Consider the following 27,824-nt stretch of genomic DNA (forward strand, 5'->3'; position numbering starts at 1 on the left):
GCATATATAAAGTCAGCATTTTCCATATATGTTTTATTTCAAATCTCCAGTCACTAACAAACATTAGATGGATCAGCAGTTTCACACAGTTCATGTTTTCAAAACATGCACGCTATAAAATGTACAAAGTCATTTTTCTTCATTCTTAATATGTATGTATCAGTGTATATAATATTTGAAAACATGGAGTATAATCTGGCAGATAAATAAATTATTCATTGTAGTTTATATCAAAGATACACAACAAGATGAATGAAACGGCAGTCTAGCTCAGTTCATGAAGTGTTAGGTGTTCACCAGAAGAGGGTGCAGCAACAGCATTTATGCCCTTAAATAAGTGGGGTCCTTTAATAATGCAATAATGCATGTTTGCGCAAACAGTGGTTTGCTGGTATTTGTGTAGCTGCGGGCCAAAAGCACAGGCTGATTTTCAACTTAGCCAAATTTTAAAGCACTTGGACCCCATATCTGTAGTTTACAATTCATAGTATTGAACAGTAATGGTTATCAGTAGTTTGCACTCTCACAGTATTATTAAATATAGACAAAGGGATTTTGTACAAATGCCTGCAAACATTACATAGTTAACATTGTAGAGAAATTTCAAAACAAATGCTTTACAATTACAAATTTGCTTACCAATAATAATTAAGTCGTTTTGTACAAAACCAAGTTCTGGCAGTTGTTGGCACTTAATCCTTTCCGAGAAAATAGTCCCAAGATTCCATCTTTTTTGGGGGACTTGCCTCTGAGACATTCAACCAATACCCTTACATACAGCCTACCTAACATTCAAATCTGATTTGGCACCTCGGCAAACCTGCTTATTAGATCACCTTGTCTGCCCATCATCGCTGTGCACGCTGTAGTAGTCTCCCCTTAAAGGTCAATAGTCTCACTGCATACGCTAAGAGAGTCAATTTGTCTGCACACAGTGATAAACTCTTCTTGGACAGACTGGTCCAATCCTGACCGCTGGTCCAGACTTTCCTGTGAGTTTAATGTTCTGTAGGGTCTCTGTAAGCCACCTTCCTGATGGCCAGAGGTGGCGGTGTGGTTTGAACTACCACTGAGGGTAGAGGGTGGAGGATTGAATCCCTCTGGACTTGAGCACAAAACTAGCGAGGAACCACCCAGAGACTGCCTGTAGATGGATGAGGAACTGGAGCTGCCTTTCCAGCGTTCTGGAGATGAGCAGCACGTGGAGGACGACAAGGAGGGAGATGGAGGAAAACCCAACGAAGGACCATCTTGTAGGGTTTGGGAGGGAAGGGGGGTCAGTGGTAGGACCTCCACACAGGAAGATGTTCTGTATAGGCCTGGATCAGGCGTAAGAGTGTCTCGGAGGGTTTGGGCTCCACTGGAGTTGGTCTCTCTAACATCCAGGGAGCGGTCACTGGCAGTAAAGGGCCGCAAGGGACTGAAGAGACTCATGGGAAAGAGAGACTCGCTAAATAGTGCCTCATCGATGCTTCTCCGCAGATTTATGGGCGATGGTGGGCGCAGATCTGCAGTGGAGTCGCTGGTACAGGATGAACCTCCAGAGGGGGCACCGATGTTAGGCAAATTGTTAGGCACGTCTAGGTCTAGGTCACGAAAGGCCAATGCCCGGTTACTGTGGTATAAAAGGTCAAGGCCATTCAAGCTCCCTAGACGTTCATCCACTAGTGTGTACAAGGGTAGGCACTCCGTTTCTCCGTGCCCAATTGAATCACAAATGGCCAGTTTCTCCTGCTGGGATAGAGTCCACTGGTAACTCCCGGGAATGATAGGTGACTTCGCCGCAAGCAGTTCTGTCCAACAACCACCTGGCTGGGGAAGGTGGTCAGAACAGTAGACTGGCTGAGCAACTACCATAACAAGTGTGAGACAGACCACAGCTTCACACGCTCGACAGCTGAACTGGAAAGTCCACCACGGCCACGGCCGAAAGGTCTCTGCACTTCCAGCCAGGCCGAGAGCGTGCAGCATGGCGTAAAGCTGAAGTCCTGCACAAGCCAGAGAGAAGACTGCAGATAGCAGCACTGCAGCTGCTGCCCGGTCCCAATCTCTGCTTTCTGCAAACGGGCAACGGTTAAAGCGTTCAGCTGGAGTTGGTGATGTGTTGTTTAGATGATAAATATGCTTGGAGTCAGCGCGAACATAGCAGTAGAACACAAAATATGCAACTGATAAAAAAGTTGCAAGAGCCACAAAGGCGCCTCTGGAGATCAAGGAGAAAAACAGGCAGAGTGCCCCCTTCTGGTCAACATGGAGGAATGCAACAGGGCCAAATGCAGCTGCAAAGTGCAACAACACCAAGCAGGCCAGAAAGCAGGGTCTCTGAAAGGCTGAATAGGAAAGCTGCATTCGGGATCGCATTGACAGGAGTAGGAACACCAGACCAAACGCCGCAGTCATGCAAGGAAATGGTGCTTCGTAAAGTAACAGTGAGGCTTCAGTAGATGCCATGCGGTCCTGGTATCCATAAGCGTCGTATACCAGGGCGAAGGCCCGAGTGCAGCCAGCAGCCACTAGAGAGAGACTGACCAGAGCAAAGTAGCCACAGCCTGATGGGTACTGTAGAGGCAGGCAGAGGAGGTTTAGGGTGGAGGCCAATGCAACTAGGCAGAAAACAGTGCCCAGTCCGTAAATGTGTGCTTCCCATGCTGAACCCCATGTTGCCAGGGCGCTGTTCCAGTCGGAATACAGTGCCACAAACATTGGTGGCACCGGTAACACGATGGGGTTTTGAGATTGGTTGGTGGAAATGAAGGGTGTGCTCACATTGCTTGGTACAGGGGTGGGCCAAGTGTCCACGGAGCTGCATATTCCAGAACGTTCAGCATTGCAGTCTGGTAGAGCAGATTCTTCTGTAAAATCTGTAAACCAATCCTCGGACGGTGTGGTGGCCATTTCTGAAAAAAAAAAAGGATTGTACTGAAGTATATGTTGCATGCAAACCTTATTCAAAACTGATATGCTTTTTAGACAAATGTGACCCGTGACCTCAAAACCAGTACATTTTACATGGGTATTTGTAGCAATAGCCAACAATACATTGTATGGGTCAAAATTATAGATTTTTCTTTTATGCAAAAAATCTTTAGGATATTAAAAGAAAACACCACCGTTTTTCAATATTTTACTATGTTCTTACCTCAACTTAGATGAATTAATACATACCCATCTTTCAATGCATGCACTTTTAATATTTGTACATTGCTTCGTGAATGTGTTAGCATTTAGCATAGCCCCATTCATACATATGGCTCCAAACAAAAGTTTTATGTTGTGTCACTCATGTAACAGTCTTTAAATAGAGAAAACCTGGAAGTGTTTGGTGGCTTCTAAATTCATCCCTGTTTGGAGTCATAGGATTGAATAGGGCTAGGCAAAATGCTAACACATTCACAAGGCACTGTATAGGATGACCATATGTGCCATTCTTCCCGGACGTATCCCGTCCAGGATTTTGTGTTCGTCTTCCGGAAGTCGTATTTGTCGACCGCATACGTCATAGAGGATTATTATTATTATTAGAGAAAAGCAACCGTCACATTTTAAGGTAAGAATGAAACTACGATTGTATATCTTATGTTTTTAACTGAATGGCGTATGCGGTCAACAAATACGACTTCCGGAAGACGCACCGAAATCCTGGACGGGATGCGTCCGGGAAGAATGGCACGTATGGTCACCCTAGCACTGTACAAAGATTAAAAGTGCACGCGTTGAAAAAAGATAGGTACAGGTATGTATCAATTCATCTAGTTTGAGGTCTCAGACAACCTATGATTTGTTTACTGCAGTGTTTCCCAATCCTGGTTCTCAAGTACCCCCTTCAAGAAAGTTTTAGATGTCTCCTTATTTAAAACACCTGAGTCGACTCATCAGCCTCCTTCAAGCATGATTCACATGTCTCCCTAACAAACCGATGAGATAAGCAGACATATTAAACTTTCTAGGAGGGGGTACTCGAGGACTAGGATTGGGAAACACTGGTTTTTGGTAATAATCATCACCACTAGAGGGCACATTTGAGGCAGCAGTTAAGCATATCTTCTTAATATATTTCTCAAAGCAAGAGACAAACCAAACAATCAGAAATTAGATAAAGAGTACAAGATTTTTTTAAGCAACAGGGTTCAGGATGCACTGCCACGAAAGGCGGAGACATGACATCTGTGTTTCCATTTAAATGTAATTGTGATCGTATCGTTGTTTCGGAGAACGCCGTGGGAGGAGGTTGCTGTTTTTGATTTTGGATTCTGTGGCTTGGCTCTGGTGCGTTAAGAGTGTTACATTCATTAGGACTGTATAGTGGAGAGTTGCGAAGTACCATGTGTGACAGCCATCCTGTGTCATTTTCCAGGTCCCTAAATGTTTTATTTAAGGGGGATGTATATAGTGGTCCAGGAACGAGTTTTTACATGACATCATTGCACAGGAAACACATCATGAAAACATTTTGTGGCACTGTAAAATTATGAGACATTTAATGTTAAAAAAAGCATATTGCCTGCCAGTGAATTCACGACTGACGTGCGAATCCATCAAAGGCTAGGAATATTAGCTTCCAGAGTCATATTAGAGCCGTACATAACAGCGCAGAGATGTGCGTCAGCTCTTCAGAGACTGACACATCTAATTACACCCTTTATAGAGCAGATCAGAGCCACAGCTTATCTAAGCCGCTACTATCAGCCTTCTTGAAAGAGCCAGTGAGTTTATTGTACCCATGAGACGAAACCACCGAGCTTTAACACAAAAACATTGGTACTCCAGTATCGTTAAAAGCCACAAAAAAACTCTTATTGTTTAGGAGTCAGCGAACCCCTATGTTATGAATGGTGAATGCAACATTTCAATGCTGGGGAGACCCGACCTCATATTGGGTTTCTTCTATAGTCTTTAATATGATACTAAGTGACATTTTTTGTTACACCCAGCTGTATTTACGATCTTTCTCCGTCTCAAAAAGCCAGCCTATGCATAGACACGGGTCACTCCCAAATGTGAGTCTGGTATGTTGCACTGGTTTGGGCCCTTGGTGATGACCACTGCTTCGGCTAAATATACTCATCGTGCCCACTCTGTGGTCAGCACTGGGTTAGAATGTGAAAACACTATGTAGTGTTTATTCTGAGGGTGGCAGTAGATAATCAAACATAGCCATCATTGACTAATGGTAGCGTGCATAGTGCTCATTAGATATTTCTCTTTAATCAAGTCTACCACAACACAAACCACTAAGCAGCACTCATTAGACCTATAGGATGACATGAAGAAAGCTGTTTGCACACTTTAATGTCAAATTAAATATAGGTTACATGTACATTTCAAATTCACTTAAAATTTGGCTCGTCTGAGTTTGCTGAAGTCATTTGTTTAACTCATTCACCGCCAGCGTAAAAAAAAATGCCAGTGAGCGCCAGATTTTCACAAAAGTTTAATGCATTCCAGACAGTGTCGGCCGGTGACTTCTTTTTTCGAGGGCGCTCGATACGAATTTCGTCACAACATGTATGTAGCCCGTCATGTGTGTGGTTTGTAATTTCAAAATATTTGTTCTGCACGTTGAGTGATCCTGTGTGCATCACGTGTCTTGTTAAAATAAGTTCCTGCTGCAGACACGTCTAAAGGGTTTATGATCAAAGAGACGCTCACGTTTGCCAGATACTCTCATAAACTCGTGCGTAATCAGAGTTTACTGTTAAGGGAATCTCCTGCGTGTATTTTGTGAACGTGAGCGTCTCTTTTATCATGAATGGTTTTGATGCGTGTGCAGCAGGCACTTATTTTGAAAAAAAAGTGATGCACATGGTTCACATGACGCAACAAACACATATTTTGAAGACACAAGCAATACACATGACACTCCGAACACTTATTTTGAATTTGCGCCCCTCGGATAAGCAGTCATGAGCCGCCACTTCTTCCAGATAATCTTATTCTTTAAATATATAAACATACAATATAGGGCTGGGTATTGATTCAGATGTTCCAGATCGATTCGATTTCGATTCACAAGCTTTCGATTCCGATTCTTGGTTCGATTTTTATACTTGATTCTCGATTCAACTCAATGAATATAGATTATATAGAATATTATATTCTAATATATTAGAATATAGACTGAATGAATGAATGACAGGCATGCCTTGGTAACATCGCGCAAGGCAAAAAAGGGTGACATCTAGTGGAGAAGACTAGTAATTAGATTAACATTAATCTTACGTTCAATGTTTGCGGAAATAAAATTGGAAAAAACAATTCGTGGCCTGTGAGAATCGATTTTAAATCAACCACGGGTAAAAACAATTGATCGAAAAATCTATTTTTTTGCCAAGCCCTAATACAATATATCAAATGCAAAAACAGACCCTCTGCTTTAAAAAAAACCCTGTTTCATCATATCTTCATTTGTTTCCTTTTTATTACATCTCAAATATGGATAGGTTTTAAAAATACCAAACTTTGAGCAAAAAGCTGAAATAATTGCAGTTTTATAAAGGACATTTGTTAGAGATCAGATTCAGAGCAATGATCAAAACATACACAGAGTTTTTACTGTTTTTGAATCATTGGATGCTTCTGTGTTTTATCAGTTGGGTAAGAGCACCATCTAGTGGATAATTGCGGAATTATGGATTGCTGTAAAAACTCATCATTGGAATTGACGTAAAAATTACTCGTCAATGGCAGGAAAAAAATTATATAGATGTCTCAACAGAACTTCGGGATTGAAAGAATGAAGGAGATGGATTATGGGTTGTAGAAAACTGGAAACACAAACTAACTTTTAAAGGTCCAGTGTGGGTTTTTTAGCAGCATCGAGTTCTCAACGAGCCTGAAAATTAAAACCGGACCCGACCCGGCCCGTGGCTTTTAAAGCCCGGACCCGATGTAACCCGACACATCAAAGTGAATTATCTGTCCGAACCCGACCCACGGCCCGACCCCACCTGCCTTTTTTTTTCTCATGCTATCTTTTATCATGTCCAGCAGACGGGAATTCAAATCAAGCTTTAATGTTCACGCCTTTTAACAATACAAACAACTGAAACAATAAACTTTAAATATAGGCTATACAAATATGCCTTAAATAAAAATCAAACAATAATAAATAAAAAGAACTCAAACATGTACCCAGCCAGCGGCTTTTCCTCCTGTAGTAGCAAGCAACGGTGAATTCACCTGCGGCAAGTTTACTTTTCTCCATCTCTTCTTCAGACAACAGGCGTGCAGGCAGTGATAGCAATAAGACCGGGGCGGATCCGCAACGGATCCGCTCTGAAGCCGGCAGCTCCGGTCTGGATCCGTTGCTGATCCGCGCCGGAGCTTATTGCTATCCCCCGCCCCTCTCTGTGATGCACGCAGCAGCCAGACCAGACTTTCTTTACGGTGAACAGCAGTAATGATTAATAATTTCTTTCACGAAGCGTAAAATATTAAGCCCGAGGTCCAACCCGACCCAACTCATTTGCTTATATTTTTGACCCGAACCCGGCCCGAATCCGCGGGTCCCGTCGGGTTTGTCGGGCCAGCCCGACCCGTTGAGAACTCTAGGTGAGATTACAAATTTGTAACTAGCAGCTCACGCCTCAATTTTGAAACGCATAGAGAAATTAGGGTAGCTGCCACAGGCCAAACACGTCGCATCTGAGACAACACATGGACGAAACGTTCTCTTTAAAACAGTTTGTCCATTTAGGGCTACTGTAGAAACATGGCGGCAACTTCCATGAAAAGAGATCCACAGATAAAACGGCTCTTGCTAACGTAATACAAATAATACAGTTCATTATGTAAGGTCTTGATATTATAGTTATGTATATTATATTGCATATCTGTCAAGAGATCCTCCTAAAATGTATACAGTGCACCTTTAAAGGAAAACACCACCATTTTTCAATATTTTATGTTCTTACCTCAACTTAGATAAATTAATACATACCTATCTTTTTTCAATGCGTGCACTTTTAATCTTTGCACAGCGCTTCTTGTTTGAGCAAAAGTTTTATTTTGTGCCACCATACTTACTCGTGTAACTACTCCAGAGCCGGCGCCAGACCATAACTAACAGGGGGGCACTCGGCTTTCAACGGGGGGCACGCAATAGCAACAATAACTTGCAGAAACAAGACATTAAAACAACAAATACAGCAAGCACACACTCATACAACTGGTACGACTGTCAGCTCATTTCCCGTATAAAGTGCAAAAGACCACAAACTATGCGCAAAACTACTGAACTTCGACCGCGGCGTGAGCGCAAGCTGAGCTTCGCTGCGCTCGCGCTACTCGACGCAACAACAAACCGCCCTCGCGCGGCGCAAGCCATTGAAATGAATGGGCACAGCGCACACCGCGTCCTAGCTTTAAAAAAGCCGCTTTACCATAATCACGTCGTAATGCTGTTAACGGTCTATAGCCACACTTCACATTTAAGCTTACGTAATTTAAAACAACGCTAACTTACCTTTAAAATAGCTGAAGACAGCGTGTACGAACATAAACTTCCTTAAAACAGTGTCCTGTAGATTTGTAAATTCCACCTCGACCTCTAATCTCTGAGTTTGAGCCAGTCTGGGTTTGCATGAAGTCAGATGAAGCAGGCGGTGCTGATTCGTTCTAAATGTTCTAATATCCATATTTCACACGATCCATAAAATGCCGCGAAAAAACATGTTGCTAGTATCAAGTCACAAATATGCTAAAGACGTAAGACGGGTGAGATGCGGCAATACATCCAATCAGAGAAACTGGTCTATTTTAATTAAAGAAAACATATATCAACTATATTTTCCTCATTTGATTACATTACAAGTCATGAAACATTCAATGTTTAATTTATTTTAATTATTCTTGATATATATTAAATTAATAAAACTTTGTAGGGGGGGCACAACAACCTGTTCGGGGGGGCACTGCCCGCGAATGCCCCCCCATGACGCCGGCCCTGAACTACTCATGTAACAGTCATTAAATAGGGAAAACATGAAAGTGTTTAGCGGCTTCTAAGTTCATCCCTGTTTGGAGCCATAGGAATGAATGGGGCTAGGCTAAATGCTAACACATTCATGAGGTGCGGTACAAAGATTAAAAGTGCCCCTTTAAAAAAAGATAGGTATGTATTCATTCGTCTAAGTTGAGGTAAGAACATAATAAAATATTGAAAAAGTGTGGTGTTTTCCTTTAATATACAAAAAGTGAGCCCTCAATGCCATTTAAAAAGGCTGAGTAAGTCTTCACAAGAATAGTTATTTGTATTTAATTATCCAGTTGGTGTGTAATGTGTCATTCTCCCGTGAGGAAAAAGTGTGCAGGGCAGACATAGGAAGTGGGTGGCGTGGAGGCCGGGCACTGATAAGAAGGATTGTTGTGGCAGCTTTGTGCGTCCTCCCTCTTCATTTCCGCTCATACGCTTGTGCCAGCCGCAGGGGTGTGGAAAATCTGACCGATATCTGGACATCAGCCAAAATTTCAGTGCAGGATCAATCGGAGCGCAATCCCTGCCGCAACACGGCCAGACTGCATGACACTCAATAGGTGGAAATTACTGACACAGACTTCCACAACAAACCAGACACACAGGCATTTAACACAGGAGGTAAAGACAACACTATCACCCAGCTCTCGCTTTCCATACGATGCTATTACGGTAGTGCATTGTAATTGTTTTGACAGGAAGTTCAGTGGGAGGGAAAAGGAAGCAGACCAAAGACAAACGTCTCCACTGATCCACATGGGGTTAATGGAAAGCCCTGTTTAAAGATATGCACGGTCTATTGTTGATGGTGCCTCCCTGGTCGGGTTATACAGACTTACACTATCTGACTTGTTTTATGGTTAGAATAAAGCAAGGGTTTTCACTATCTGCCCTCTCTAATAATACTATTCATAAGCTGCAATACGCTAGAACGTTACTATACATATTGATGAAGTCAGGGTAGACTGGCAGTGCATTAGCATCTCTAAAGGTCCCTAAAAACACATAGTGATCAAATGTACAGCTGAGCAAGTGCATACATGTAAATCTAATCCAAAATATTCGGGACATTAATGTGTAAATGTGCATAAATATTATGCATCTATAATTTAAGTAACAAAAGCCAGGGTCGGGGCTTGTCATGCTGTTTACAAAATGAGATGGCCCACAGACACACACACATATCGTCCCAACCTGGTTCTTAGATCGATGTGGTATATTTGTCCATCTATTAATGGAATTTAGGTTAGCTCACTTAATGTGACAGGGAAAATGTGGGTTAGGTGCTGCTGAAAAGTAGTTGGGTCTCTTTAAATGCACCTCGTGATCAAAAGAGGAAGGTGGCACACTTAACACAACGCCCATAAATTGAGAGATTTGCTCTGCTGAGATGTTGTGACTCTCTTGGCAGGTCTCTCATGCACATGAAAGAGTGACGTCGGCACCAAACAACCAATCACGTGCAAAATGGACAGATCGAGTTCTGTATTATTAATAAAATATTAAGTATAAAAACATATAACAGTCACAGAATCATACTGTTTCTCTGCTGCTGTGAAAGCAAGCTTTTATTTCTAGTAACCACAGATTTACCATGGTCATCCTATACCATAACCATAGTTTAACAATGGCGTTTTTATAGTAACCATATCTTACAATGGACCACAATAGTTAATATTTATAGTGTCTCAAAATAGTACACTTAAGAAGTACTAAAGAAGAATGTTTAGTATATTGAGTACAAAGTTAGTGTGCGAAAATAGAGCACTTAAGTACATTATGCAAGTGTAGTACTTTTTCACCCGGGTTGGGATTTATACATTATACAGAAAAAATAAGCTTTCCACTGATGTATGTTTTGTTAGGATAGGACAATATTTGGCCAACAAAATCTGGAATCTGAGGGTGCAAAAAATCTAAATATTGAGAAAATCCCCTAGAAGCAGTGGGTCACCAGTGCATTTTATAACAGCTAAGGGGCGTTGTTAGTGCCTAAAACCCTCTTGTTATATACTGCACTGTACCCCCTGTTATATAATGCACTGTAACCCCACTGCTTTGCAGGGCTTATTGCTTTTATAAAACGGTTACTTCATATGCACAGCAGGATTTCATAAAATAAAACACAAATAAGTTGTAATTATATTAGTATAAATATTACTCTTCCGCCAAACAAAGTAGTTCCTCAGACACTTCAGCTTTACCCACGTCCCGCCTCTACCCTTTTTTGGTTATTCGCGAGCAGTGATGGGAATAACGGTCGTTATAAGTAATTGGCGTTAGTAACTGCGTTATTTTTTTCAGTAACGAGTAATCAAATAAATTACTGTTTCCCCGTTATAACGCCGTTATTGTTACTGACATTAAAATGCGGCGCGTTACTAAAATTGAGTGATTTTCAGCCGCGTATGCTCACTCTCTCAGCCAAACACTGTTTTTCTCTTGTGTGTGTTGTGAGAAACATAACGAATGATGATTGGCTTAATTTCCATCGGTAGCCAACCAGAGGCAGAGTTCACAAAAAGGCCCGCCCACACGCGCAGTCCAAGTCAGAGGAGCGAGCAGCAGTGCTAAAAAGTCTGAGCAACTTGGTCACTTTGTCGCTAGATTTAGCAAGTTTCTATCACTTTAGCGACTTTATAGGACAAATCTAGCTATCTTTTCTGGCGTGGTTGGAGACTTTTGTAGACTGAAAATACGCGTCGTTTTGTCTTCTCAACGAGCAGCGGTGCTGCTGCTGACTGTGCCCCATCTCAAAGCACTGACATGCAGCCCGGTCATCGCGCATCAATCACTCCAAAAACACCGGCGACAGGGCGATGGCAAGTACAACAAGCTCAAAGGTAGCGGTCGCAAACACGAAGTATAAAGCACTACTTTTCCATTGTTGAGGTGAAAGGCAAGAATGTTTGTGTAATGTGCAACTTATGCCCATGAAGAAAAAGTCTCTCCACGTCTGTGGCAAGTAATTCTGATCTAATAAAGCACCTCACATTGTCACATGCTGCCACAAAATTAGTGATTTCTCTTTAGTATCCATTTTAGTCATTTAACATATTTAATTTTGTAAGGGGCATTCAAGTTATTTGAAATATTTTTTTTTTTAAGTAACGCAGTAATTACTTTTCCTGGTAATTAATTACTTTTATAATAATGTAACGGAGTTACTAACTCAGTTACTATTTGTGAGAAGTAGTTAGTAACTATAACTAATTACTTTTTTAAAGTAACGTTCCCAACACTGTTCGCGAGTGATGCGCGATGACGCACGGCCAAGATGGTGAAGGCAGGCACCGCCTACTTAAAGCTTCAAAAAAGCTCTTCACAAACCTATGGGTGATGTCACGGATACTACGTCAATATTTTTTAACAGTCTATGGTTAAGACCGAAGATAGAAAGTTTCTGTTATACGCCCCCAGGGACATATTTTTTAACACAAATGATAATAGACCCACCAAAAATCAGCCATACTATACTTTTACTATCAGTGGCTGTTCGTAACTGCTCATCCGAGGGGCGCTAATTCAAAATATATGTTCGGAGTGTCATGTAAACCATGTGCATCACGTGTTTTTTCAAAATAAGTGCTTGCTGCACACGCGTCAAAACCGTTTATGATAAAAGAGACGCTCACGTTCACAAAATACACGCAAGACACTCCCTAGACAGGAAACTCTGATTACGCATGAGATTATGTGAGTATCTGGCAAACGCGAGCGTTTCTTTTATCATAAACCCTTTAGACGCATCTGCAGCAGGCACTTATTTTGACAAGACACCTGATGCACACAGGATCTCTTGATGTGCAGAACTTTACTCAATATTTTGAAAAAAGGAACCACACACAAGACGGGCTACATACATGTTGTGACGAACTTCGCATCGAGCGCCCTCGGAAAAAAGAAGTCACCAGCTGCCACTGTTTACTATAATACAACAATGGTTAATTTTTCTAAGATGCACATGAAAATAATGTAAGACGTCTTCGCGTCACTTGCGTGTCGCTTTGCTCACAGCTGACTGAATGAACTACTGTGTGTGATGTCCTGGAGCCATGCCCCTCAAAGAAAATACATTTCTCTGGACAAAAATATATTTTAAATATATGCTTAATACATTTAGTAGAAAGTAATGCTCAATTGAATATATTTTTGAATTTGGAAATATATTTAGTTTTTAACCTTAATATATCAACATATATTTCAAAATGTATTTCAAGGGCAAGTAAATACATTTATTTTTTAATTATATGCTAATTACAAGTAAATTTTATAGAGCATAGTTTTGAAGTTGAAACTACATTTAATTTGAACCTTTTAAAACTGTTATGTTATGTTTCGTTTTGGATTAAAATATATGGAGGGCTTTATTTTATAATGCTTTAAAATGTATCTATTTTTAAAATATATTTCAAAATATACAAAAATATATAGGTGAAAAATATATTTTTGAAAAACATAATCCAAAATATATTTTAGCAAATATATTTTTTTGGCCATTTTTTGTATATTTTGAAATATATCTAAAATATATTTAAATATATTTTTTTTGCCATATGTACAAAAACCAATCCTAAACATACCTGGCTAGCTAACTTACCCGGCTTTATGGCACTGGCCCCTGTCGAATCCAAAACACAACATTGGCTCAACAAATGATATTATTTTATCTTTATTTTAGCCAGTAGTAGATGGAGTTTCAAATAATACAGTCTTTTAAAAACTGGCTCATGCGCGATGCAAATCTGAGTACAGTTATAAGAGGTGTATATTATTACATACAAGCGTATATTGGGGCCATCAGTTTTAATTACCTGTGCTCCTCTGGGTCGTTGCGGTAGATGTTGTCTGCTCGCCGTTTGGTTCATGCGTTGTCAGATCAGCACTTTTCCCTGTACTCTTATCTCCTTTCTCTCGAGCAAAGCCTGCTGGGAAAACAAAGAGCAGAAGTGGTGCTGAATAAAAGACTGTGGAGAAAAAACGAGAATATTTCCGTCAATGCCATGATCTGACCTGAGCTCACTATGACGATTTAAGTTTTGCAAGTGCACGTAAAAAGTAAAAGTTAAAAAATTACTTTCATTGGTAACACCTAAAAAAATAAGTTGTGTCAAAGTGGAAAACACTTAAAGCAGCGTTTAGAAAATACTGTTGATTTGACAAAAATGCTGCATTTTTTACAGTGTACTGTGATCAAAAACACCAAATTATAACTTTTTGACCGAGCAGGATTGTCTAAACTAATTCAAAACAAAGCCTTCCAATTAGATAAAGCTTCAAAACACATTACAGTAGGTTGCTTTTGGCTGTGTGGTGCTTACACACACCTTACAGAGAGGGCAGAGTGTTTAATATCAGCTCAATGATTCCCGAAGATCCCACTGAAATAACTTACTCTAAACAAATAGTTAAATATTCCAGCATGGATATATTATCTGTAGTACATAAATAGGCTATACTTAGTTCTGCACTTTCTTAACATCAACCTTGGGCATACTGTACTTCTGTATCTCTGCATGGGTGATATGAAGCTGATTCATTTATAAACTGAGTTTAGATTATTTTCCACCAGCTGGCTTTAAATGAAGCATCAAACGTCCTCTACCACTCTCTGTCAGAGTCGCCTAGTCCACTATCCCTCATTAATATAATCAAATGTTGAAATATTTCACCAAAAAAAAGTGTGTCAAATGCATATTCAGTGTGACAAATGCACCCAGGCCAGACTGCAGTCACATGGTTGCCCTGTTTAAATGACCAGTTGTGATCCTTTTTTCTCTCTGCACCTTCAAATATGTGTAACTAATAGGCATTTACAGTACAAAACAATCCGATCATGGTTTTGTGCGTGTGTTTGCATACAGAGGTTTTGGCTATGTTAAATTCTGTCATTATTAGTGGTGCTTGCATTTATGCAAAGCCATCTGGACAAAACTTCAGCGCGTAACTTGTCCCGCATGCATTGTCGTAGACCCATAAATGAGGGCTCAAATTGACCAGCTTATTGAGGGGAGGTGTGCTATGACTTAAATAAGTGAACGGATGCCCGGTGTTCGCACAGGGGGTGAAATATCACCAGAAAAATCCCATAGACTTAACATTGTGCCGAACATTGACAGGTCATAGCTCCGATTGAGGACAGTACCCTACCAATGGAATTAACAAGGCCAATATCTCTGCATCAGAACATTGTCGAGACCATAGATATTTATAATAAAGGCTAGATGTCTCACCCACGCTGCTGGCCAATTGAATGGAACGTTCGCATTTGACGGCCATCTTACCACAGGCAGCTCGCTCACTCGTAGCATTGAGTTTTAATGTTGCAGGTACTTTTAAAATGACCATAACTTGCTCAATTTTCTATCGATTGGTTTTGTTATAAATGTCAAAGATGTACCTGCATACTTATACAAAAAATTAAATTTCATGAAACATGTTAAATCATCCAGAATTATAGCCACGTTAATAACGTTTGTAAGAAACCAAACCGTTTGAAAATTGGTAGAAAATTTAGCAAGTTATGGTCATTTAAAAGTACCTGCACCATTTAAACACAATGCTACGAGTGAGCGAGCTGCCTGTGGTAAGATGGATGCCAGGTGATGATGTTAGAGACCCCGCCGTAACACATCTAGCCTTTATTTACATATCTATGGTAGAGACCTGGGGGTTGGTTCATTTTCCTTGTGACTTGGAGTATAATCACTGGTGGATGCCAATTCACTACAAAGCAACCAAACGGAGGTACCCTAGCAACGGAATAAACAAAGCCTATATCTCTGCATCAGAATATCTTAGAGATATAAGGGTTGACTCTTTGAGTCAGGTTAACATTTTTATAATACCGGTATTTCATTTTTTCTGAATTTTGCCACGGCAAGCACCACTTCACATTTTTTCAGAAATCTAGTTTGCACAATCGTGCTCAAGGCACGAAAACGCTTACATTTGGGCCAATTAATCACATTTTTCGGGACTATAACACGACTTTCCATGTGATCAGTCTGTAAATAACACTATACAGTACGATTTGAAAGGACATGAGGGTGAGTAGAAAAAATACCTTTTTGGATGAACAAATCTTCATTTAGTACCGACAAATTATGTGTATTTTGGAGCAGGCTTCATTTCTCACACTCAGTTTATATACCCCATTTCAATTTCTTCCTTTCCTATGTCTTCATTTCCTGCTTTCCCCTCCTCCTTTCAGATTCGGTGTGGAAATCGACCTTGCTCTTGCTCTAGCGTGTTATTTTAAGGTGGGGGATAAGCAATTTGTGGCTGCTTACACCTCCAGAAGACCCAAGGTGACCCAAACATTAGTCAATAATTTGCTGTTTCATGCTCACGCACACCGCAGAGCAGCATGCTCTTTATATAGCAGACATGTTTTAGCACATCCCTAGATATCTCTTTCCTTATTATCCAAAACAGTTTTAACCAGTGCATTGAAGGCATACTGTATATTTTGAACAATACATACATTATACAATACATATGGGACATATAACATGGGCATCATACAATTAGTGCCATGTTTACTATCTGAGCTACAGACAATAGATTTGCATTTCTCTTTCTATATCTAACCAAATCTCATGTTTACTACTTCAGCCACGCTTCTTTATTTAAAAGGAAACAAGTTTGGATGGAAAAGAACAGAACAGATGCATCACTGGGAGCCAGAAGAGGCTTGAAAGAAAACATAAGACTGAAGGGCTAAATGAGACTTATGGCTGGAAAAAACAAGAGAAATCAAGAGAGGCCCATTACCGAGAGAGAAAAAGAAAGACGGAGAGCATGGAGAAAAGGAGACAAAATGTTGAGAGCAGCATGCTCAGCATCCGTGAACAGGCGGTGTGGAAAAACATCGTCCCAGAGGATTGGCTGACTCTCCTTTGGAATACTGATCAAGTGCCGCCCGGCTAGCTGTTTCAATAATACAAATCCCATGCCTATACTTTACACTTACAGTCCTTAGCTGTAGATACCAAACAGAGCCAATTCAACAGTGGTTAACAACACTGCTTGCCCACCTTTCAGGGGCACAGCTTAGTTCATGGCACATCATTTACAATGATATCCTTATAACCCTACTGAAAAATCCAGCTAAGACCAGCATAAGCTGGTGAGCTGGTTTTAGCTGGTCTCCAGCTTGGTTTTTAGGGTGGCCATTCGTGCCAGTTCCGCCGGACACGTCCCGAACATGTTTTCGGGTTCGTTCTCCGGAAGTCGCGTTGCTTGACCGCATACGTCATCGAGGTTCTCACATTTCAGTTAAAATACATTAGAAAATTAAGATTTATTTCTTTTAAGACATACAATCATTGTAGTTTCATTCGTACCTTGAAATGTAGCGGTTGCTTTTCTGAAATGAAAACCAAAATATTAAACCTTGATGACGTATGTGGTCGACCAACGTGACTTCTGGAGAACGAACCCGAAAACATGTTCGGGATGTGTCCGGTGGAACTGGCACGAATGGCCACCCTATTGGTTTTGCTGGTGTAGGAAGCTGGTTTTGCTGGTGTAGCAAGCTGGTCTAGCTGTGTTTTGGTCACCTTTTAAGCTGGTCTAGCTGGACTTAGCTGGTCAGGCATGAAGACCAACTGGCCCACTAGCATGACCAGCTTTGTCTAAAGACTCACTTTTATTCCTTAGCTTTTAACTGCGCTTGAGTTGTGTGGTCCTTTTGTGGTATTTATTATTTTTATCTTCTGTATTTTATATTTATTAATTGTTTCGTATGTTCTTAGTCTTTTGTGCAGCACTTTGGAAACTTTGTGTTTGTAAAATGTGCTATAGAAATAAAGTGGATTTGGATTTGGGAGGACCAGCGTAAACCACCTTAAACTTGGTTTATGCTTATGCTGGTCTTAGCTGGATTTTTCAGTAGGGAAGGTCTAAAAGTATTTTCAGTATACAATGTTTTTAAGTTGTTTGGGTGGCATCTGGGCATCTTACAGGTCTAGAGCTCATTTGGATTAGCATACTGCTTAGCATACAGTATACATTGAATCTAACTGTACTGTACATGAAACAGTATGCATTATACAATGATTTCAATAGCATGTCGTAGCATGACACATTATGCCCATCCTAAATTTCATACATGCACCTTAAAAAAAATTAAGCTGTTAAAGCGTAACTAAACCCCTTGTCAGAGGCTGACTCCACCCACTGGCAATATTTGAAAAATGCAAGAAAAGTGGGCAGATCCCAACGGAGATAGAGGGGACGAACTAAGCTCGTACCAAGTGTGTGGTGAGATCGTAACAAGGGCGTGGTGAGCTTGAACCTGCTTACGTCACGAGTCATTTTTTGGACCCAACATCCAATGGGAAAATTCAACTGCAGTAGCCACCATTCAACCTGAAGAGGGCAGCACTCAGACGTTTTTACACCATATATTGCAGTATTGAAACACTTTATATCCAAATGTCAAAAAAATTACTAAAATCAATGAACAGCACTAATAAAGCATAATTCTTACAGATCATTAACTAAAAAAAGTTGGTTTAGGGTTTAGTTACTCTTTAAGGTTATTTTCAACCCAGCGCTGGGTCAAAAAGGGATGAACCCAACTTATTGGGTTGGAGTTTATCATACGCTGGGTTGTTTTAACCCATTGTTGGGTCAAATATAAATGTTGGGTCAATTCAACCCAACGGCTGGGTTTGCCCCCTTTTGACCCAATGCTGGGTTAAAAAAATAAAGTGTGGTGTTCAGTTGTTTTTTGCAATTGTCTAAAGTGTGCAAAGAAGTCTACTATTGACATTGCAATCAAACATCATATTAAGGTCAAGTTTCCAGTTGCATGGCAGTGCACGAAAGACCAAATGATGCAAGCTTTTTATTTTTGTTTAAATAATCGAATATAGCAAAGTATTTGCCTGCTTGTAGCTAAACAGATACAGTATAATGATTAAATAGACCCGACTTACCTCTTGTTGGCTGGGCGGAGGAATAATCAGGGCCAATGTTTCCCAAGATTTCCTTTTCTCTTGAGCCTGTAGTTTGTTCTGCCAAAGTAAATCCATCGAAAGCTTTGTCAGTGGGCTTCAAATGTGTCCAGTTTGGCTCTGATGTTGTTTGTTCTGTTCGTGGTGTGTTTTGTTTGGGGCTGATGGTGGTCAGAAGTTCAGTAGATAGTTTTGGCTTTGTGACTGCTGGTGTGGTTTGCAATGAAGTTGTTGGTAATTCAGGTTTTGTTGTTATTGACTGAGGACTACTATAAACATTGCTGGCATCTGTAGTATATGTTGGTGTGGCTGTCTGCTTGGTGCTTGTACCCCGAGCAGCAGACGTTTGGGTTTCTGGTTTAGTTAACTGTGGTGACGTTGGTTGCAGCGTCTTCTCTGTACTCTGGGCATTATTGGAGGGCCAGAGGGCAAGATCATAATTTTGATCAGCCTTTGAAGATGATTGAGGTGAATAGAACGGCTGTGTGCTCCTGAGTAGTTCATTTGTCAGAAGTTGAGCTGATTTTAAGGGCAGCGTGGTGCCTATCTGAACAGTACTGCTTTGCGGTTCAGCCGTGGTTGTGCTTAGTTGATATTTGGGGCTGGCAGACTCATCTGAAGGAAGAGTATAGTTTTGCGTGGTAGTCTCTGGTAGTGTTGGGGTTACTATTGTTGTGGCAGGCAAAGACCGTTTAGACCCACCTAAAAATGATTTCAAACCAAATGATGGAAAGTTTGGTTTCCATTTTGCAATATCGGGTAGGCCTATCCCCCATCTACTCACTTGTGTTTGGGCGGTCGGTTTTACCCCAAACACACTGAAAAACCCATTTACAGTGCTGAAGAGACAGACCAGAGCAACAACTGGAAGAACCCCACGCAGAAACGGCATTCTGCCTCTCTAAGGTTGACACGGACCGCTGCTCACATGGTGTCGGACTTGCCGTGGACTATCCACCAGATTCCCCAGGCTTTTGCAGAAAAACACCTAAACCAATAGGAAATTAAGGTTATAAATGATATTCCAGCATTAATATTTAGTTATTTGTGACTGTGTCTGTGAATTCCAGGCTAAAGACTCATAATCTTTTTGTATAAAATTGGAAGAATCGAAGTTGGATTTCAGATTTCACATTGATCTTTGACCTTACTTAGCCAATATTAAAGATATAAAGGTTATATTTTCACACAATGTTCTATACATTATGTAGGATGTGGAAATAGTCCAGCTGGAAATTACAAATAATGAATTTAGCTGGGTTTTCAAAGGCAGGGCACATTTCATAGGCAGCAATTAAATGGAGATCAAATGGTGCACCCCACTGTTTTTCTGAGAGAGACAAGTAGTTCAGTAATGTTGTCTTTGTTATTTCTAGTTTAGGAGACATCTCAGCAATGTCACAAACTGTACCCAAAATGAACTTTAAGAGAAACTTTTTTGATGCATCAAACCAAACCAAGATCTCCAATATGTTTCCTCAACAATAAAGCAACACTAAAACATTCATCTTGAAAAGTGTAGTGAGATGTCAATGCATCTTATCAACTGTGCTGTGCTTTCTCTAATCTAGAAACCAAAATGTAATGTTTTTGAGGCACCTCATTTGTCTATATGAGGACTTCATATACATTGTAAGTTTGGAGCGCACCAGGAGCATACCAACCTCACTGCTCGCTGTTGTGAAAGTGGTGGCCTAGCTCTCCATTGACCGAACAATTAAAGAGGGGTGATCTTTAAGAATACTAATCAGAGATTTTATTGTGGGCGTGTATGTATATATGGGGGTGGTGCAGGACGTATAGAGGCCCAGTTTCTTTGTAGAGCTGTGGACTAATTTTGGAGGATAAAGCTTATGCCCTGTAACCCCAGTGAGAGGAGTTGAATTTGTTGGAATTTCTCTCTGAGAGAGACCTCAGACACTTTTCTTTCTTTTCCACCCCCATATAACACTCTCTCGGTTTTTCTTTCTCTCCCCCTCACACGATTGATTTGTTCTTGAAACCGAAATAAACTCTTTACTCTTCCACTGGATAACAACATCAGTTGATATGATGCATAGCATTTACATTTACACTGTATGATTTTCCTTTTCTTCACTTTGTAACCCCATTGTGTCTTATCCATCTCACTATTCCATTTGTCTCTGAAATGACCTCTCCATTGACTTCTAAAAACTGATCCCTTGTTCACAGTCTAATGCAGTTTGCTTACTAGATTAGACCAACTAACAAACTCTGGGCCTATAAGCATTAAAGAAGATGGATGGATCTTAATTTCATCTTGGTGAGAAAATGCTAAATATTAGCTGTGACCTACAGATACACACTGACCTTTGTGATCGATTTTTTATTTTAAATGCACATATATCACACCGGGTTCAGACTACACAATATCAGCCCAGTTTTGGCATGATCCATTTGGTTTAAGGTGCTGTAGTGATTTGTAAAGTGTGTCTAGTGGACAACAACCAATTTTGCACTTGCGACACTACACAACGTCCCGACAAAAAGACAAGCATGTTTAATGGGTGTTTAATTCCGGATTAGTTTGCTGTGGTCTGAGCCAGTTGTAGCTGTAAGGAAATTACACTGGATAAGCACTTTTTTATTCTAATACTACCCCCAAACTTAACCCTAAACCCAACATTTCATGGGATTTAGGCTGTAGCTGTAGCTGTATCCCATAGCCTGAAGTTATGTTGTCGTCCTTATCCTACCCCCAAACCTAAATGGTAAAAAAAATGGACTGAATTTATATAGCGCTTTTAACAGACCTATGGCCATCCAAAGCACTTTACAATTAGCCTCACATTAACCCATTCACTCACACATTCATACACCGACGGCGTCAGCCAGCTCGTCGGTGTCTTGCTTTAAGGACACCTCGACACTTGGTCCGGTGGAGCCGGGGATTGAACCACCAATCTTCCGGTTTGTAGACAATCTACATGAACCACTAGGCCACTGCCACCCCAAACCCAACATTTCACAGGATTAAGGCTGCAGCTGTATCCCATCTAGCCAGAACCACTGTTTTCATCCCAGTTCTACCCCCAAAGCTAACCCTAAACCTAACATTTCACAGGATTAAGGCCGTAGCTGTATCCCATAGCCTGAAATGATGTTGTCATCATTATCCTACACCCGAAACTAACCCTAAACCCAACATGTCACAGGAGTAAGGCTGCAGCTGTATCCCATCTAGCCAGAACCACTATTTTCATCCCAATCCTACTCCCAAACCTAACCCAGCACCCAACATTAACAGGATTAAGGCTTCAGCTGTAGCCCATCTAGCCAGAACCCCTGTTTTCATCCCAATTCTATCCCAAAAGCTTACCCTAAACCCAACATTTCACAGGATTAAGGCCGTAGCTGTATCGCATAGCCTGAAATGATGTTGTCATCCTTATCCTAACCCCAAACCTAAACCCAACATTTCATAGGATTAAGGCTACAGTTGTATCCCATCTAGCCAGAACCACTGTTTTTCATCCCAATTCTACCCCCAAAGCTAACCCTAAACCCAACATTTCACAGGATTAAGGCTGTAGCTGTATCCCATAGCCTGAAATGATGTTGTCATCATTATCCTACCCCCGAAACTAACCCTAAACCCAACATTTCACAGGTTTAAGGCTGCAGCTGTATCCCATCTAGCCAGAACCACTGTTTTCCTCTCAATTCTACCCCCAAAACTAACCCTAAACCCAACATTTCACAGGATTAAGGCTGTAGCTGTATCCCATAGCCTGAAATGATGTTGTCATCATTATCCTACCCCCGAAACTAACCCTAAACCCAACATTTCACAGGTTTAAGGCTGCAGCTGTATCCCATCTAGCCAGAACCACTGTTTTCCTCTCAATTCTACCCCCAAAACTAACCCTAAACCCAACATTTCACAGGATTAAGGCTGTAGTTGTATCCCATAGCCTGAAATGATGTTGTCATCATTATCCTACACCCAAAACTAACCATAAACCCAACATTTCACAAGATTAAGGCTGCAGCTGTATCCCATCTAGCCAGAACCATTGTTTTCATCCCAATTCTACCCCAAAACTAACCCTAAACTTAACATTTCACAGGATTAAGGCCATGGCTGTATTGCATAGCCTGAAACGATGTTGTCATCATTATCCTACACCCAAAACTAACCCTAAACCCAACATTTCACAGGATTAAGGCTTTAGCTGTAGCCCATCTAGCCAGAACCGCTGTTTTCATCCCAATTCTACCCCAAAACTAACCCTAAACTTAACATTTCACAGGATTAAGGCCATGGCTGTATCCCATAGCCTGAACTTATGTTGTCATCATTATCCTACACCCAAAACTAACCCTAAACCCAACATTTCAAAAGATTAAGGCTTCAGCTGTAGCCCATCTAGCCAGAACCGCTGTTTACATCCCAATTCTACCCCAAAAGCTTACCCTAAACCAAAAATTTCAAAGGATTTAGGCTGTACCTGTATCACATCTAGCCAAAACTGCTGTTGTCATCTTAACCCCCCCAAACCTAACCCTAAACCCAACATTTTATGGGATTTACTATTAGGCAGTAGCTGTATCTCATCTAGTCAAAACTATGCAAGCCCAAGTGCAAATGTTCCCTCCTCCGCGTTGGGCTGGTTTTGCTTTTTCTTGATTCTATTAAACCCCGGTTAACTTGCGTTAATCTCAATGTGGCTAAAATGCAGTCGTAGGTTGATTTGCTTCCTGTATGAGTGTGGTGCTACTGTTGGGTGTGACTGTAGGTGGATACTGTACATCTCCTCTGGTCTTGCTTTCAATTGCGTAATCTCTAAACAGAGGGCGCTGTTAGTTTTCAGCTCTCAGGTAGTTGAGTCATGGTCATTACTGTCATTACTAACTAGACTACTCACTCATTACCACACCATTCACCACCTGGTTTGAGCTTTGAGAGTCCCATCTCCCACAACCTCACTATTAAAGACTACATCACTGCCGGTCAGATATGTAAAAAATTCCTCTTAAATGTGAGGAACAGTTTGGTCTGTGTTAATAGCTTGTGTAAATCAGACCCCACAGGAGCTTGTTACACAGTATCTCAAACGCTATGTGTGTGTGTGTTTGTGTCAGAGCCTCTGCCAAACAGGAAACCTTAATGACTGTATAGCTTTGAGGTTTATTACAACACTCTTTCTTTCTTCATCCATTTGTTTATTCTTTCTCTCATTGTTATGTGTCTGCCAGAGAAAGGTCTTGCCAGCGGAGGATGTAATCACTCAAGCAGAAAAAAGGAAAAGAGAGCTTCCAAGAGGTATTCGTGATTTAACATCACACATTTATTCTTTGCCTAAAATCTCTCCCTTGCAGGGTTTTATATGTTTTGGAAGTGGTCCTTCTTTGGACTGCCTGTTACCCACAATGCCCATCTGTGACGAACTTTATTCTCACACCTAATAAAGATTCACATCAAAATACGAATTATCCAAACACTTTTATAGTCTTTTATCAGTGGCGGCTCGTGACTGCTCATCCGAGGGGCGCAAATTCAACATATGTCTTCGGAGTGTCATGTGTGTTGCTCGTGTTTTCAAAATATGTGTTTGTTGCGTCATGTGAACCATGTGCATCACGTGTTTTGTCAAAATGAGTGCCTGCTGCACACGCGTCAAAACCGTTTATGATAAAAGAGACGCTCACGTTCACAAAATACCCACAAGACACTCCCTTAACAGTAAACTCTGATTATGCATGAGATTATGCGAGTATCTGGCAACGCAAGCGTCTCTTTTCAAGTTCAAGTTCAAGGCAGCAGGCACTTATTTTGGCATGACACGTGATGCACGATCTCTCAAAGCGCAGAACACATATTTTGAAATGACGAACCACACACATGACAAGCTACATACATGTTGTGACGAACTTTGCATCGTGCGCTTCAAAAAAGAAGTCGCCAGCCGCCACTGTCTGAGAGTTACCATCTGTCACCTTGTTTATCAAATTGCATTCTTGATTCAAAGTATTGGTTAAACATTGAGAAGCAATGATTGTCTTTCATTTAAGGAGAGGAATCAGGACTTTGTAAGTTCAAAGTCTGGGTCAAAATGTTCTTCTCTCAATATATGTGTGCTTAAGAGGATTTCTAGCATCGAGGACCTCCTTAAGTGGCGATGGATTGACTCGTCATGGTATCAATTATTTTAACAGGCCCCCAGACGTGCATGACTGCTGTGGGAATCATCGGATCACCTCTTAGAAGAAACTGACTGATTTATTCACGACGGTTTTCTGCTTCTTGTCCTACAGACACCGTGGGGGAGGGGTGTTTTGACCTGCAGCCATAAAAATGAACAGACGCCTAAATGGGTTTTCCTTTAAATCCGGTCTAAAGGGACAGCTAAGGCCATTAGGCTAAACTTAACCCCAGGTTAACCCAACCATGAACTAATGCAGCCATGGTCCGGTGCTTCTTGTGGTTTATGGTCTAAATTTAGCTTTGTCCTGAAATACTATAGTATGAAAAGGCATTCAAAGGACTGAGAAATAGACAGTGAGGGAACTTAAACTTAGTATTGGACAACCAATAATCATCATCAGCTCATTTGCATTTAAAAGGACACACCTAAAAATAGGGCTGTGCAAAAATATGGATACAGCAAACTATCACGATACTTTTTTTCACGATAGTGTAGCTATTTTATAATCTACTATCGATATAAAAAAAGGATAATCCCTCTGGTTGCGTAAAAAAACATCCTCTGCCACTGCTGTAGTTGTCGCTGTCCAGTTGTTTGTCATTTATGGCCAATGTCTCAGAAGTTAGCGGGAGTGAAAAAATGGCAGAAAATTTTAAAACACCTGCAGCTTTCATGTGGACGCACTTAAAGTAAAAAAAATCAGCTCTATTTTTACATTTTTGATAAAAAAAAGAAAAGCATTGCAATGTATCGCAGCATGCAGCGTACCGTATCGTGATACATTGTACCGTGATAAGTATCGTATCGTGAGGCCCTAGCCAATACCCAGCCCTACCCAAAAACTGCATATTTTTGCTCACACCTACAAAGTGGCACTTTTAACATGTTATAATAAATTATCTGTATGGTATTTTGAGCTTAAACTTTACATATGTACTCTAGGGACACCAAAGATTTATTTGACATCTAAATAAAAGTATTGTCCCCTTTAAGTAAAGATTGTGTTACATATTAGATATTGTGTTAGATATTTTTATAATTTAAGATACATTTCTACCGTGAATTTTTCAAAAATGTATTTATCATTAGTAATATGTGTTGCGAGGATCTCATTTGGACAACGTTAAAGACAATTTTCTAATTTCTTCAAATGGTTGTATCTCTGCCAAATATTGTCCTATCCTGACAAACCATACATCAATGGAAAGCTTATCTAGTAAAAAGATGACCCTTATGACTGGTTTTGCTCCAAGGTCTGGTTGTTTCTTTACATTCAGGTTGAAATGTCACTCTATGATATAACAGCACGGGCAGAGCCCATAATATCACAAACTCACAACATCTGATGTGCCTATCAACCAAATGCATCTCTGCATATTTATGAAGACATTAACATGCGATCAATCCTGTCTGAACAACCTGTTGACATTTCTGACACCACATTTTTATTCGACATTACAATGTTTTCAGATTTGACACATTTTGAATGTTTTCCACCCCGCTTTCCGCGCACAGAACAATGCTCCTCCCGGAGTCAATTCCACTTAACACATGATGAATGACCTGTCAAGCTAATGTTTCATGAGCTTTTCTCTCCAAGCATCCTTCAGATCACCTGATTATCCCAGATGCACCGTTCCATTACCAGGCAGCTACGCTGCCCGCCTTCGCCATGGTTACCAGAAGAGCCGAATGCATCTGAAATGCAGAGCTTTACCCACACTGCACATACGTGTCTACATGAGAAACATCTACCGTGTTTAGTCGAGTGACTACAAGCAAAATGACAGATGTTTATTAACATGACACATGCAAACACACACCAAGCTGAGGTTGTTAATCTTGTAAGCCTGATGTATACAGAACCTAGCCAACCAGCCACCTACCCAGGATCACCTGCAGTGAGACTGTAACCTCCATAGACATTTTGCGCAGTGTGAGAGATGAATGATACCAGGAGAAACTCACCGTTCCTCCAGAGGAGAGGAAATAGAAAATCCAGAGGAACCAGCAGCACTCCAATGCAGGAAAGAGAGAGAGAGCGATCCGTCTCCCTACCGTGTGGGAGAAATTGTTTTCTGCTGCACTTTCTCCCTCCCCTGCCCTCTCTCTCTCTCGCTCTCTCTCTCTCCTCCCCTCATCAGTAGTCTAGCATCAGTAGTCTAGCATGGGATTCGGATGCACGATATCTGGTCACAGCTCACTGAACAGATTGTTAGAGAGCAGAGAGCAAGTACACTAGGAAACAACATCAAGGAATTAAGAAGCTCCCACAGATGCAAAACACACAGGGATTATATGATGGAAACCACAGCTTCTGCCATTTCTTTTATTTACATCAGCTTTATCACATTTCACTTGAAGGTGAACAGTGTTATTTCTGTGTATTATGTCTGTGAGCATGTTTTTCCAAACACTTTTCCATGTTCCTTTGGTCAGCCAAACAGATTTTTCCTTCCCAAGGTCTGTAGTGACTTTTGATAACGCGACAGAGCAACACTTTTTACACTTTTCAGCGTGAATCAACCTTGAAATGACTTAGCAATCTGAACTTATACATTTAATGTATTCAAAAGATTTGAAACCTCATTTCTAGATGTCTGTCAGTGTTATTTGCCCTAATGGGACATTCCACTTTTTTGAAATCATTTTCCAGCTCCCCTAGAGTTAAACATTTGATTCTTACCATTTTGGAACCTAGTCAGCTGATTCCTG

At 40.8% G+C, this 27,824-nt stretch overlaps 1 protein-coding gene across 2 annotated transcripts; it reads right to left on the reverse strand.

Moving 5' to 3' along the window:
* Positions 1–20: 20 nt before the first annotated feature.
* prrt4b (proline rich transmembrane protein 4b) lies at positions 21–27,223 on the reverse strand. Of its 2 annotated transcripts, none has more exons than XM_065268688.2 (4): positions 27,078–27,223; positions 18,922–19,927; positions 13,789–13,899; positions 21–2,897 (listed from the first exon to the last, which is right to left on the reverse strand). In XM_065268688.2, the coding sequence occupies exons 2-4, from the start codon at positions 19,829–19,831 to the stop codon at positions 880–882; spliced, it is 3,039 nt and encodes a 1,012-aa protein (XP_065124760.1). In that variant the 5' UTR covers positions 19,832–19,927; positions 27,078–27,223; the 3' UTR covers positions 21–879. The 2 variants fall into 2 exon arrangements, with proteins under 2 accessions (XP_065124760.1, XP_065124759.1); XM_065268687.2 differs by having other exon boundaries at positions 22–2,897; positions 13,789–13,902; positions 27,078–27,221.
* Positions 27,224–27,824: the final 601 nt, after the last annotated feature.

The sequence above is a fragment of the Paramisgurnus dabryanus genome, chromosome 1 (genome assembly GCF_030506205.2).
Source record: "Paramisgurnus dabryanus chromosome 1, PD_genome_1.1, whole genome shotgun sequence".
Lineage (NCBI taxonomy): Eukaryota > Metazoa > Chordata > Actinopteri > Cypriniformes > Cobitidae > Paramisgurnus > Paramisgurnus dabryanus.

What these genes read in the sequence shown, in the direction of transcription:
- prrt4b (XM_065268687.2), bottom strand. Translation starts at nt 19,831, where the DNA reads ATGCCGTTTCTGCGTGGGGTTCTTCCAGTTGTTGCTCTGGTCTGTCTC. An exon ending in CTCCGCCCAGCCAACAAGAG is followed by an intron (nt 13,903 to 18,921) that starts GTAAGTCGGGTC and finishes TTGTTTTCCCAG; the next exon opens with CAGGCTTTGCTCGAGAGAAA. An exon ending in AACGACCCAGAGGAGCACAG is followed by an intron (nt 2,898 to 13,788) that starts GTAATTAAAACT and finishes TTTTTTTTTCAG; the next exon opens with AAATGGCCACCACACCGTCC.